This window comes from Puma concolor, chromosome C2 (genome assembly GCF_028749965.1).
Source record: "Puma concolor isolate L17-30 chromosome C2, mPumCon1.1.hap2, whole genome shotgun sequence".
In the NCBI taxonomy this organism is placed as follows: Eukaryota; Metazoa; Chordata; class Mammalia; order Carnivora; family Felidae; genus Puma; species Puma concolor.
The window spans coordinates 5,132,915-5,147,788 of record NC_141675.1 but is presented as its reverse complement, the minus strand read 5'-3'; the positions used below and the strand labels follow the sequence as shown (position 1 = coordinate 5,147,788).

At 48.4% G+C, this 14,874-nt stretch overlaps 1 protein-coding gene across 1 annotated transcript in view; it reads left to right on the top strand.

Moving 5' to 3' along the window:
* The first annotated feature begins 6,965 nt into the window (after positions 1 to 6,965).
* Positions 6,966 to 14,874, top strand: part of TRANK1 (tetratricopeptide repeat and ankyrin repeat containing 1) — a 101,568-nt gene continuing 93,659 nt past the window's right edge. The window contains exon 1 of the mRNA XM_086720388.1: positions 6,966 to 7,024. Coding sequence (XP_086576514.1) covers positions 7,002 to 7,024 — 23 coding nt within the window. The 5' untranslated portion in view covers positions 6,966 to 7,001. The remainder of the gene's footprint in view (positions 7,025 to 14,874) is intronic.

Here is a 14,874-nt window from a genome sequence, read left to right as displayed (position 1 = left end):
TTTTTTTTCAACGTTTTTATTTATTTTTGGGACAGAGAGAGACACAGCATGAACAGGGGAGGGGCAGAGAGAGAGGGAGACACAGAATCGGAAACAGGCTCCAGGCTCCGAGCCATCAGCCCAGAGCCTGACGCGGGGCTCGAACTCACGGACCGCGAGATCGTGACCTGGCTGAAGTCGGACGCTTAACCGACTGCGCCACCCAGGCGCCCCAAAATCACATGTATTTAAGTGCACAGCTAGATGATTTGATATACATGCACTTTTTGAAATGATTACCGCAACTAACATATCCGTCACTTTACATAGTGACCTTTTTTTGGTTGTGAGGACGTTTAAGATCTATTTTCTTAGCAGATTTCAAGTGGACACTCCAGGATTATTAACTCCGGCCACCGTGTTGTACGTCGTGTCTCCAGAACTTATTATCTTATAACTGAAGCTTGTGCTTCAGCATCTCCATAGTCACCAGCCTTGTAATTGCCTTTCCATTTTCTGTTTCTGTGAGTTTGGCTTTTCTTTTTCTTTTACTTTTCTCCCTTCCTTTCCATTTCTTTCTTTCTCCCTTTCTTTTCCCCTTTCTTTTCTTTCTTTCTTTCTTTCTCTCCCTTCCTTCTTTCTTTCTTTCTTCCTTTCTTTCTCTTTCTTTCTTTCTTTCTTTCTCCTTCTTCCTTCCTTCCTTCCTTCCTTCCTTCCTTCCTTCCTTCCTTCTTTTCCTCTTTCTTTCTTTCTTTCTTTCTTTCTTTCTTTCTTTCTTTCTTTCTCCTTCTTCCTTCCTTCCTTCCTTCCTTCCTTCCTTCCTTCCTTCCTTCTTTTCCTCTTTCTTTCTTTCTTTCTTTCTTTCTTTCTTTCTTTCTTTCTTTCCACATGTGTGAGATCATATATTATTTGTCTTTTTCTGGGTGGCTTATTTTACTTAGCATAATGTCGTCTACGTTCACCCATGTTGTTGCCAATGGTAGGATTTCCTTCTTTCTCAGGGCTGAATGATAGCCAGTTGTCTATATCTATATGTACATATCACATTTTCTTCATCTATTCATCCATCATTAAACACACAAGTTGTTCCCAAATCTTGGCTAGTGTGAATAATGCTGCAATGAATATGGGTGTACAGATATCTCTTCAAGGTACTGATTTCATTTTCCTTGAATATATACCCAGAAGTGGAATTGCTGGGTTCTATTTGGTTCTATTTGTGAGTTTTTGAGGAGACTCCATATAGTTTTCCATAGTGGCTGCACCAGTTTATATCACCACCAACAGTGCACAAGTGTTCCCTTTTGTCCACATCCTTGTCAATAGTTGTTATCTCTTGACTTAAAAAAAATTATGTTTATTTATTTTTGAGACAGAGAGAGAGAGAGAAAGACAGACTATAGCGGGGGAGGGGCAGAGAGAGAGGGAGACACAGAATCCGAAGCAGGCTCCAGGCTCCAAGCTGTCAGCACAGATCCTGACACGGGGCTTGAACCCAAGAACTGTGAGATCATGACCTGAGCCAAAGTCGGATGTTTAACCAACTGAGCTGCCCAGGAGCCCCTCTCTTGTCTTTTAAAAAGTTAATTCATTTACTCTGAGAGAGAGAGAGAGAGAGAGAGAGCACACACACATTCATGAGCAGGAGAGGAGCAGAGAGAGAGAGAATCCCAAGCAGGTTCTGTGCTGTCAGCAGGGCTCCATCTCACAAACTGTGAGATCATGACCTGAACTGAAATCAAGAGTTGGACCATTAACTGACTGAGCCACCCAGGCATCCCTGGAGAGTTCTTTTTGAATGAAGACCTCTAGCTAATAAATGCAGAAAGAATGATAGAATTAAAAAATGACTTAATTTTTAACTTTTTAAATGTCAATTTATTTTGAGAGAGAGAGAGTGTGAGTGGGAGAGGGGCAGAGAGAGAGGGAGAGAGAATCCAAAGCAGGCTCCACATTATCAGTGCAGAGCCCGACGTGGGCTTCAATGTGGGGCTCAATCTCACAACCCTGAGATCATGACCTGAGCCAAAATCAAGGATTGGACATTTGACTGACTGAGCCACCCAAGCGTGCCCCTTAAAAAGTGATTTAAAAAATGCTTAAATTTCCCATGTTTGAACATACAAGTGGAAACCCCTATAAGTTGGTTTCAGGATTCTCTGACATAATCACATTCCCCATTGGCAGCTTCTTTGCTTTCTGGAACAACACAGTCTCCCTGGTTCAACTTGAACATCTCTGCCCCCAACATGAAATTAGTGATTTTTTTTTTTAACAAGTCATGGTTCCTTGTAGAGAGGAATAGCATTTAGAAATCACCTTGTGGGTGCTGGGGTGCACACTATGATTGATTCTAGCAATACTGCATCACATCAAGGATGGACAGAATGAACAGAGCTAGGTAATAAACCACAAGTCCACACTGATATTTCCAGTTCAGTTCTCAGATTACAGAATTTTTCCTTAACTTCTCTGACTTTATATTTATATTTCTTTGCTCTTACACTGAAAAATCTCAGCTCTGGATAACATTATTATAATTAAGTATTTGCTGATTCTAATTTATATACATTCTGAGTAATAAAAATATTACTGAGTAATATTTTAGATAAATATTTTAAAAACATATCAATATTGAAACTTGAAATAATTTTTGTGTGGTTATGTTCCCATGTGATATTCATTTGTTTCAATATGTCTTCAATTTTGGGAGCTACTTAAACAAATTTATCTATTTATTTTGAAAGAGAGAGAGAGAGAGAGAGAGAGAGTGTGTGTGTGTGTGTGTGTGTGTGTGTGTGTGTGAGCAGGAGAGGGACAGAGAGAGAGGGAGAGAGAGAGAATCCCAAGCAGACTCCATGCTATCAGCATAGAGCCTGAAGCAGGGCTTGTATCCCATAAACCATGAGATCATGACCTGAGCTGAAATCAAGAGCCTGATGCTCAACTGACTGAGCCACCCAGGTGCCCCAGGAACTACTTCAGACTTAAGTTTTCAATTATGTTAAATATTCACATGGTTCCAATGACAAAACTATGAAACAAAGCGTGTGTGTGTGTGTGTGTGTGTGTGTGTGTGTGCGTGTGCGCGCGTGTGTGTGTAAGATTTAAAGTTTATTTTTAATTCCAGTTAGTTAAAATACAGTATATTAGTTTCAGGTATAAAATATAGTGATTCAACATTTCCATACAATCCCAGTGCTCATCACAACTTAATGTATGGGGTTAATCCCCATAACCTAAATCCCCACCCCCCCACACACACACACCAACTGGTAACCATCAGATTGTTCTCTGTAATTCAGTCTTTTTTTTTTAATTAAAAAATGTTTATTTATTTATTTTGAAAGAGAGAGAGAGGTAGAGAGAGAGAGAGGAAGAAAGAGACTCCCAACCAGGCTCTGTGCTATCAGCATGGACCCCAATGTGGGACTCGATCCCACAAACTGTGAGATCATGATCTGAGCCGAAATCAAGACCTGGACGTTTAACTAACTGAGCCACTCAGGCACCCCTATAATTCAGAGTCTTAAAACAAGGTTTATTTAAAGAACTTTAGCTACCCTAACTTTCCCTCCTGCTTTGTTCCTCCTTATAAGTAACCATTTGTCTTAGTTTTTGGTTTTCCTTCCATTGTTTCTTTCAGAAAATGTAAGCAAATGCATGAAAATATTCACCTTCCCTTCTTACTGCAAAAGTCGCATACTATCAATACTGTTCTCATCTAGCTTTTTTGACTTGACAGTATTTCCTGGCCCCAGCCCATAGTGTTACATAGCAATTCTCTTCATTTCTTAGTACAGCTGCATGGTTCTGTATGGTGTAGATATACCATGGGTTATTCAATCAGTTCTCTATTGGTGGACATTTTGTTCCCATAGTTTTAATCCTGAGCAGATGATCATCTGAGGAAAATCCATAACAATGAGACTAAAACAAGAAACATTAATAGAAAAAGGAACCCAGAGAATGGAGCCTGTGTAGAGAAAACGAAACCACTATTAATATCAGTAAGGAGATGAGAAAAGTATATAATCATGAAAAAGGGAATGGGGCACTCCAACAAAGAATAATAAAGAGCTCTTGGAACAATCAAAGAATGATATCAGAAATAAAAAACTCATTAAGAAGAATTAGAAGATAAAATTGAAGTAATCTGCCAGCAAAAAAGACAAAAAAGAGAAGTGATTTGAGCCTCAGGGAAACACATCACAGGAACCAATCCTGGAAGTTCAATTTTTGAATAATAGGAATTCCAAAAAAAAGAGAATAGGGAAAATGGAAGAGAAGTAATAATCAACAAAATTATTCAAGATCGTTTCTCAGAACTAAATAGCTTGAATGTCAGGACTCAAAGAACCCATTCAATACACAGTAGAAAAGATGAATGGGCCCATAGAAAATTACATCATTGTGTAATTCCAAAACGTTGAGGGGGAAAAGATTTTCCAGGTTGCCAGAAATTTAAAACAAAAAGAGGTCACATAAGATGGGTATTTGGATGTTTTCAGATTTTCAACAGTGGTACTGGAAGCTAGTGGTCACTGGAGTAATAGCTTCAAAATCCTGAAGGAAAATCCTTTTCAACCTAGAATTTTATACCCAGCCAAACTACATCAAGGGGGGAATTTTTTTAGACAAGCACAATCTAAAAAAGAAGTACCCGATGATACATAAAACTGGGGGGAAAAAACCACCCAACAAGAAGTAGGAGTATTATTTAGAGGTGGAAATGGAGCCAACAGAATGATTAGCTAGCAGGGATAAAATTGGTTGCCTCTGGAGAACAAGTCAGGTGGGTGGAGACTGTTCTTTTAATTGTGAGAATGTATAATTTTGATAAAAATATTTAAAATCAGAAAGAGAAGAAACAACTTTAAAAAGAAAGGTGACTGGAGGACCGTTTTGAGCTGATGTGATTGTTTTGAAAACCACCACAAAAGACACAGAGAAAGAAGTATGACAAAAAGATTCTAAGATGCTTATGGAAACTGGTCAAAGGGTGGCCAAAGTTTAGAGGATCCTTTTCAACCTTCTGCACCATCACCAACTTCTTGACGTGTTCTCCTTCATGTAAGAACCTGGGAGTCTTCTGGAAGCAGAGACTCCTTGAAGTTGGCTAAAAAGAAGAGCCGTGCTAGAAGAGGTGTGTAGAAGAGATCTAGACTCCTAAATATAGGACTGGGAGGCATTGAGAAAAAACTGGAGGAAGGATAGGTAAAGTTTCCTAAAAGCGAAAGGACCGATAATGTCTGGGAAATGAGAAGTAGCTCCAAGTATTTGGAGACTAGAAGTGCTTCCCAAACTTTGCTTTATGTTATCATCACCTGAGGAGCTTTAAAAAATCCAGATGCCCATGCCATACCCCATAACAATTAAATCAGACTACTCTGGGAGCAGGAGTCAGACATCAGGATTTTTTAACGACCCTCAGGTGATTCCTATGTGCAGCCAAGTTTGGGAACCACTGGAGTAGTCTGTGTATGAGGAAGTAAGACTGGGAGGATAGGGCAAAATCGTGAAGAGTCTCAAATGCCCAGCTACCTCATCTGGTCTCGAGGCAATGGGGCGCCACTGAAGGATTCTGAACTGGAAGTAATGCAATGTGACATCTGCGGAAGATGAATGGACAGAAGAAATGGGAGGGGCTGAGACTCTAGAAGCAAAGAGACCACTAGCTACACTGATAGGCTAGTTTTCTTTTTAATGTAATTTATTGTCAAATTGGTTTCCATACAACACCCAGTGGTCATCCCAACAGGTGTGATAGGCTAGTTTTTGACTCAGAGGAAACAGCGCAGAGAAGGACACGGGTTGTGTGCATTAGCTATGTCCGTGCGTCACCAAATCCTCCCTGCCTCATTGGAAGCTGTACTGCCCCTCTCGGAAAACTCTGTGGTGTTCTCCTCCCTGCCACGGGGCTGCCCAGTGTGGTGGGCCCGGATTGATCAGATAATCACCAGGTGGCTGTGCAGGCAAAGCCTTGTTGACCCAAGAGAGGAGCTGCGAGCTTCGCTCTCGGCTTGGGCCAAACCCCAGGTGTGTGGCAAAGTGATCCCCGTACCAGACAAGCTGGGGGCCAAACCCGAGTGGTGGTTGAGAGGCTGTGCAGCCCGTTGCGCCCATAGAGGGCAGTCACCTTAACTGTCTCTAACTCTTGGAGTCATCACTGCTCTTCCAGGAGCTTCCCGGCCATTCCGCCTGTAGGGAGAGGCGCACTCCTGGGCAAGTACAATGAACGCGGCTGTGAGCGTGGAGACGTCGGGGGTGTCCCTGGCCTCTTCCCAGGGACAGGGTCCCTGTCCTTGGTCCCTGAATGCCCAGCGTCCCCGGAATGCAGGCCCGAGCACACAGCGCTAGACAGCCAGCGAGTGACTGCCCAAGGCGACCACGAAGTGGGAGCCAGTGGGCGCGGTGTTGGTTGCCTGAGCCTGGTGTCCCTGGTTTCTTTGTTGGAGGGGGCGGGAGGCAAGAGAGGAGGCGAGCTGGGGCCGTCAGCTGACCGTGTGCTCGGTTTACCCCACCATCCAGGCGGGCCCAGCCTAAGAACGCAGGAGTCCCCGAGGACCCAAACGTGTCGCAGGGGCGCGTGTGCGCGCTCGGTCCCTCGTGGCGGCCGGCTCGAAGCCCTCGCTTTTCAAAGGCGGCCGGGAGCCACCCCATTGGAGCACTCGCACGCCTGATGGGAGACACCGAAACGCCTCCTCTGAACACGGTGACAAACACGCCCTCCCACCCAGCGGCGACATGCACGTGACAGTCCTCGGGCTCTCGCAACTACGTGGAAACTTGGAATAGGTCTGCGGCTGCACACAGCCCGGACGCCGGGGTCCCCGCGCCCCCGCCCCCTCCGCGCGGCCCGGGAGCCGTGCCGCCGCCGGCAGGGGCCCCCGCGCGGCCGCCGCTCCCGCCGCCCGCGCCCGGGGCCGCGGTTCTCGGGCTTCGGCGCCGCGCCCTGCCTCCCTTCCCCCCCCCCCCCCCGGGAAGCAGCCCCCCAGGCGGCGGCGGCGGCGGCCCCGGCCATGTGGGACCCGCGGGCAGCTAGGTGCGTAGCGGCGCGGGAAACGCGGGGAACGCTTCTGGCCTTGCGGGCCCAGCGCCTCTGCCCGGCGGGAAGCGGCGGCGCGCTGGGGCTGGCGACCCCCGCGCGGTCGTGGGGCGGGGGGAAGGCGACCCGGGCCTGTCGCGCGGGGGGCGCGCAAGCGGGGGCGGCTCCGGCCCCGGGGGTGGGGTGGGGGGCGAGGGCTCGCGCGGCGACGGGACCGCGGCGGCGCGCGGCCTGCCCCGTTCCCACCCGGGCGCCGAAGCTGCGGCTCCCGGGCCCACCTCCCACCTCCCGCGGGGGGACCCCGGGGCCGCTGGCCGGTGGCTCGGCGCGGACCGGCGGACGCGCCCCCGGGGCACGCAGTCGGGGCTGGCAGGTCCGGACGTGGGGCGGGATTTACGGGAACTTGGACGGCGCTGGCCGCCTCCCCCCCCCCCCCCCCCCCCGGCGGGAGGAGGCTCGCGATTTCTGCCCCGGGAGGCCTCGTCTCCAGCCCGCCCGGTCGGGAGCCGGGCTGGCCCGCAAGGGGCCGTCCGGTCCTCCATCCTCGGCTAAACGCGCCTGGGTTGGGGGTAGCAGCAGGGCCCCGCGGCCGAGAAGCGGGGGGTTCCGCTGGCGAGCGTTGGCAGGCGTGGGTTCCCAGCCCGGAGGCCGGGAGGCGCTCTCCGCCCCCCGCGCCGCGCGCCCCCTCGGAGCCCCGCGGCGCGGCTGGAATAGCGCCTCCCTTGGGTGCGCCGCGCGGGCCGGCTCCTCGCCCGGCCGGAGGCGTTTGCGGGAGCCCGAGAGCCTTCGTGCTTCCCCGGGACGATCTCTAGGGAGGTGTGCAATTTGGAAAATAAAGGGGGAAATTTTTGAAAAGGGGGGGGGGGTGCTCTGAGGTCTCTAGCCCCCAGCCCAGCTGCTTTCGGTCCGATTTCTGTCGGTGGATCCTTAGCAGGAAGAACGAGCGGGGAGCAAAGGGCCTTGCGTTCCCAACGCCCAGGCTCTCCTCCGCTCCCCGGGGTTGAGCCTCCCGGGTGCCAGGAGCCTTTTTGAGGCAAAGCTTTTACCCGGATGACTTGGTCCTTTGTGGAGTATCCTGTTTTGTGTCTCAGTGAAAGGGCTATCGTAGTAGGAGAGTCAGAAGTTTGTTTCAACTGTTTTCCAGTCTAGTCTGTTTTGTAGAATTGCAGGCTGGGTGACTGAGTTCTAAGTAACCTTTGCTGGCTCCTGTATCCTCTGCAGGGCGTGGAGGCAGGAGACGTATGTGTGGCATTCACCCCCTGGAGTAGGATCCCACTGCCTCAGGATGTGGGTTTCCCCGTGTTTAAAATTTCTTTATTTTATTTTTTAATGTGTGTGTGTGTGTGTGTGTGTGTGTGTGTGTGTGTGTGTGTGAGAGAGAGAGAGAGAGAGAGATTGTGAATAGGGGAGGGGCAGAGAGAGAAGGAGACACAGAATCCGAAGCAGGCTCCAGACTGAGCTGTCAGCACAGAGCCCCTCCTTGGTCTGGAACCCACAAACCCAGAGATCATGACCTGAGCGGAAGTCAGAAGCCTAAAGGACTGAGCCACCCAGGCGACTCTCCCCATCTTTTTTAAAAACCAGATCCACAGTCCAGACCCACCCCTGCCCCCATATATACAAGTATAAAATTGCAACAAGGACTTTACAGTATATTATTCTTTCTACAGGGTGGGGCACAATGATATTTTCTATTTTGTTCTATTTTCTGTTGTTTAAACACGCTAGTCATAATCCGTGAACTTGATTTTGTGATCGACTAACCAGTTTTAGGGGGCAACTGCAGGCTCTCTTTAGGGCTGAGGAGAACATCAGCATTTCGCGGAGAAACCAACTTTGGGAGGGAGGAGTTGGTGTAGGAGACATGAAGGAGGCTGAAGTTCAGACCGGAGTAAGGAAATTCATACCTGGGTCCTGAGAGTACCACAGGACATGGCTGTGTGGTTCCCATCAGTAGCATCTACAAAGGCAGACCAAGGGATGCTTCCAGTTACTCTGGTTCTGTGTGTCCACAAGGAGCTCGCCACCTGCCATGGAGGCCAGTGGAGCCTTGGTTAAGTTTTGGAGAGATAGGGGCGTAACGTCTCCTTGGCGTTAGGCCTTTTTTGGGGTGGTCAAGGAACAAAGAAGGAGGGTGCTGCAAAGCTGCCTCAAATTCTGGATACATAAATTCAAAAGAGGATCCTTAACATCTCTGCCCAGAATTCCACAGCTGCAGTGTTAGGGGCAGGGCCATGAACAATGTATAGATGGAAAGACTGAGGCCCATCACCTGTTAGTCATTACAACTAATGAAGGGTAGCCCTGGGATTGAACACCCACTGTCTTGATTTCTCAGCCCATGGCTCTCAAGGACCGAATAGAGACTTTGCCCTTGACTCTCAAGGACCGAATAGAGACTTTGCCCTTGACTCTCAAGGACCGAATAGAGACTTTGCCCTTGTGGACTTCTCAAACTCCTCTTTGCTGATTATTTGTTTCCTGGGTCCCTACCAAATGCAGGCATATACTGTCTTACCGTTTTATCTTTGCTTCTTGGGATGAAGATTCTTTTTTTTTCCTTTTCTTCTTCTTCTTTTTACTTGGGTGTCCCCTGCATTTGCTAGACTCAGGAAATGCTTTCTGGCAATAAATTGTGACAACTGTAAGGTTCTCCCTCATTTGTTTCCCATCTCTCAAGATCACTGCCCTTCTCCCTGACCCTGGCCTGGTTTTGGAGTCCATAGCTGCTGAATTTATTTTAGTTTATTATTATTATTTTTTTTACTTTAGATTCACTTAAAGTGTGACCCCATCTTTCCTCTTAAAGCCTTTATGCATTTACTATTTACTCAAAACATTTGGTGAACATCTACCATATCCTGGTCACTATTTTAAGGGCTAGCTTATTTATTTATTTATTTATTTATTTATTTATTTATTTATTTATTTATTTTTGGGATTTGTCATATGCCAACCATACAACCTCATTAATTATCAATTGAGATTTGAAATTGTGTTGAAGGTGGAGGCTGTGTCTTAGATATCTTTGAATCCTTTTCTATTCATAGAACGGGTAACAGCATTCTGTGCATATGGGTGTTACATTCAGAGTGAATTGAATGATGGAAAACAAAAATAAATGAAAATCTTTTCTCCAGAGTGAGAGATGCAAAGTTAAATCAGTTATGTTTTCTTTTTAATTTTCCTTTTTTAAAATCTTTAAATTTTTTTTATTTTTTGAGAGAGAGAGAGAGAGAGAGAGACAGAACATGAGCAGGGGACGGGCAGAGACAGAGGGAGACACAGAATCCAAAGCAGGTTCCAGGCTCTGAGCTGTCAGCACAGAGCCCGATGCGGGGCTCGAACCCACGAACTTGGAGCTCATGACCTGAGCCGAAGCCAGATGCTTAACCGACTGAGCCACCCAGGCGCCCCTTTTTAATTTTCTATTTAATAAATTTCTACCCCTTTCACCCATTTCTCCCATCCTCCTTCTCCACCTCTGGCAACCACCAATCTGTTCTCTGTATCTCTGAACATTTTTTTTTTTAAAGATCCCAGATATAAGAGAGATTGTATAGTTCTGCAGAATCTTTTAGTAGCCAAAGTGGAGCCCCTAGGTCCCGAGTTTGAGCAAGGTAAAGTGATTCTGTGGATGTTTTCAAGAACTGACATGGAGGTTGGGGCCTGGGCCTCCGGCCATTGTCAAGAGCGTGGCATTGTTTCATTTGACCTTGAGGAACAAGCTCTCTGTTACCTTTCCCCACCTTGGGAAGTCGAGCCCATAAGTCACTGGCTTGCCTCTGGTTTTCCAGTCAGTGACACAACTGACGGTGGGCTCATGGCTTTCTAAGTTTTAAATTTTCTTTTACTTCTTAATTTATTTGATTTATTTTCAAATTTTTTTAATTCACATTTTATTTATTTATTTTTTTTTAAATTTTTTTTTTCAACGTTTATTTATTTTTGGGACAGAGAGAGACAGAGCATGAACGGGGGAGGGGCAGAGAGAGAGGGAGACACAGAATCGGAAACAGGCTCCAGGCTCTGAGCCATCAGCCCAGAGCCCGACGCGGGGCTCGAACTCACGGACCGCGAGATCGTGACCTGGTTGAAGTCGGACGCTTAACCGACTGCGCCACCCAGGCGCCCCTAATTCACATTTTAATTAGCATACAGTGCAATATTGGTCTCAGGAGTATGGCTCATGGCTTTTGTAACAAGTTTCCTTGGAGTGCAGCCTGAAGTTTTCAAGGCCAACAAATCCTTGGTGGAAGAAATCTTTACAAGGAAGAGGAATTTGGGGGAAATGGACAGTCTCCTCAGCAGAGATGACACTTCAGGTTGCGGCAGAGACTGATGGTGGGGACGGTGGCAGTGGTGGGGAGAACATTCAGGCGGAAACTCAAAAAGTATTGAACGAGGTGAACAGACACGTCAGAACCCGCAAATGTCACAGCACCCAAACCAAGAGCAATGCTCGTCTGTTCTGCCTGACCAGACATTTTTCTTGGTCTCAACATTCATGAGTGAGCACTGCCTTGTTTCCTTGTTTCTTGTTGAATTTTTGGACAGGTGAACGAGCCTTACCTGTGACACCAGTTTAGCCGAATTGACTCCATCTTTTGTCAGGTCAGTATCAGTGCCCACCTGCCCTCACCATGGCATGTTTGTCCGAGCTCTTGTGGGCCTGGCTAGCTGGTGGGACTCACTCCCTGTGTGTCTGTTAGAGCCGGGACAGGTGCGAATTTGGCTCTGTGTTTGAAGTTCCAACCACACGTAGACTGAGAATTTTTTTAAGCGCTGGGTCCTCCGATCCGTGGGGCAGCGCTGGGAAAGGGAACACGAGTGCGAAGCCTGGAAAACGCTGATGCTATCTGGGGGGAAACCATGCCACTGCCCGACAATGCAGAAAATATGGAGAATTACAGTGCCATACCGGGCAATTTGATTCCCTGTGACCAGAGTACTCGGGTCACGGCCTTGAGTCATAGCCACCTCTGATCTCCAGGGTGCTCTCCTTTGGTCACCTTTGGGCCAGCTCATCCCTCAGCCCATTGGGGTCCCCTCTCCCTGGAGGCTCAAAATATGGTGACTTTGAGGGCTCACTCAAGTCTAAACTTGTTGGCCAGGGTCTAAGGGTCCTGATTGGCCCTTAGACTTTCTCTCTGACGAGCCCTTTCTTCTCCCCTCGGGGTTTTACCTCTTCTTACCTCTTTGCAAGTCAGTTCTTCTCATATAACTGGAGGCCCTGCACTGGCCTATGGAGGATAGAAACATCTGAGACACAGGTGCTTCTCGTGCTGGTAGAACAAAGTTGATGGCGGGCAGACCCGTGAGAAGACCTCAGTGGAGACGTGGACAAGCGCCCCGAGACAGTTCCCAGCTCCTGAATCCTTCCCAGGAGGAAGTAAGGGAGGCCGCTTTTGAACCAGGCCTAGACAGACGAGAGAACTTCCAGCAGGCAGATTGAGGGGGGCCAGGAGGGAGAGAGGGACAGTCCAAGTGAAAGAAGCAGCTTCTTAGTAAGAGTAATACTGAACAAAAGGGCTTAGACTCTAACCGTCAAGAGAATACTAGCAAGGGTAACAACGGTTGACCTGGAGCCTGGCTCTATGTTTGGTGTGTTTCAGATATTCCGTTATGTGATTCTCACAAAAGTATTGTGAGCAATACCATTTTACAGATGCCCCTGCAGCGGAACGTAAGCTTCTGGGCAGCAGTGTTTTGGCCGGTTACGCTCAGCCCCATATCCCAGGCATCCAGCAGAGTGCCTGGCACGCAGTAGGCATTCAACCCATTTGTGCTGACTGACTGAGGACCCAGGGAGTCCCGTCAGAGAGGTGATGCTGTCCCCGTTTTCCAGGATGGAAACTGAGGCCTCGGCTCATGTGGTACCAGGTAACGTGTGACTTGATCCCACGTTTTGGGCCTTTCTTTCCTATGAGGAGGACACACTCGTATCCTCATATTCTCCTCTGACACGTGCCCCAGCCTTGCAGAGGCATGGGAGAAGGAGGGAGCCAGAAAAATCCGGGGTCGTGTGGCTACAGCATGGCAGGCGAGGTGTTGGAGAATGCTGGAAAGCTATGTTGAAGGTGGTGTGCGTGAGAGGCTGAGAATGCGAACCTAAGCTCCTGAGAGTTTATTCTGAACGGTTTTAAGAGCCATGGAAAGTGTGTGCACGTGTGTGTGCGCGCGTGTGTGTGTGTGTGTGTGCGTGTGTACATGGTTCTGTGTTTTTTTTTTTTAATTTTTTTTTTCAACATTTTTATTTATTTTGCGGACAGAGAGAGACAGAGCATGAACGGGGGAGGGGCAGAGAGAGAGGGAGACACAGAATCGGAAACAGGCTCCAGGCTCCGAGCCATCAGCCCAGAGCCTGACGCGGGGCTCGAACTTCCGGACCGCGAGATCGTGACCTGGCTGAAGTCGGACGCTCAACCGACTGCGCCACCCAGGCGCCCCCATGGTTCTGTGTTTTATTAAGAAGGCTGAGGTTGTGGATGAATACATTGTTCAGCCTGGCCAAAGTTCATACTTTTTTCAAGGCCAAGTTCAAGGCCCTGTGTTTTAGGAATCTGTCAGCTGGTGTTAGAGCGGGAGCTAGAACTCAGCTCGTCCGGGTGCTGCTAAGGGACCTCCCTTTCATGGGGTGCTCCTTCAGGGGCCCCTGTCTGGGGGAGACTGGTTTATGAGGCGCTCCTGGGCACCTCCAGCCCCTCCCCACGCTGCAGTAGATGGTGTTTTAGCCTCTCTGCAGGGTTTGTCTTGCCTTCCAGATTGAGGGGGAAGCAGACTGCTGTGGTTTGAGGACGGGAGGTGCAATGGAGGCCATTAATCAGCATTTGAACGGTTGCGGTTGTGGAGAGGCTTGGGGGTGGAGCTGGGGGAGGAGGTGACTGGGCTGTGAGTATTCAAACTGAGCCCTCTCTGAATCAGAAAGCACCTTTTTTCAAGGGCTGTCGTCTCTGAATCAGAAAGCACCTTTTTTCAAGGGCTGTCCTAGGAGGGCTTTGTCGCTTTCTCCTGACTTCACAAGCAGGTGCTCCCCGAGGGGAATATGGCAGTTATCCACAGAAGCCAGGTCAGGAGTTGTAAGCAACCTGTGGTGGCCGATGCTTACCTCCCTCATCTGTCCTGAAGCAGAGTACGGAGTGCTCACTTTTCAGTTTCCTTCGGGTTCGCTTTTACGGGGATTTTATTTCATTCTTTCAAGAGTTTATTGTATTCAGTTTATTTTTTAAAAGCTTATTTATTTTGAGAGAGAGAGCGAGCGAGTGCATCCTCATGAGCAGAGGAGGGGCAGAGAGAGAGAGAGAGGGAGAGAGAGAGAGAATCCCAAGCAGGCTCCGTGCTGTCAGCGCAGAGCCCGATGTGGGGCTCGATCCCATGAACCGTGAGACCTGAGCTGAAATCAAGAGTTGGATGCTCAACCGACTGAGCCATCCAGGTGCCCTATTTTTAAGGACTCTCTATACCCAATGTGGGGCTCCAGCTCGCAGCTCTGAGATCAGGAGTTGCATGTGAGCCAGGCACTGAGCCAGGCAGGCACTCCTGGATTTGATTTCAATTTTGAAGGCCGTCCTTTATGTTTTCCCCGGTCACCCTCACCCTTCCTACATCCATCTCCCCAAGGAGCTGTGGACACAGATTTTTGGTAGCACACTTGGGTTTGTACCTTGCTTGGAGAAATCCCTTCACCTTGATCAAAAATGTTTCGTGATGTGTACAACCAGGATAATACTTACACCTCCTTCACTAGCACCGTTAGGGATGTTCCGTGAGAAAATGCCGGAGAAGGTCTCAGCACGGGGCCCGGCATGTAGCAAGTGCTCAATAAATTTTAGCTGCTGTTACCTCAG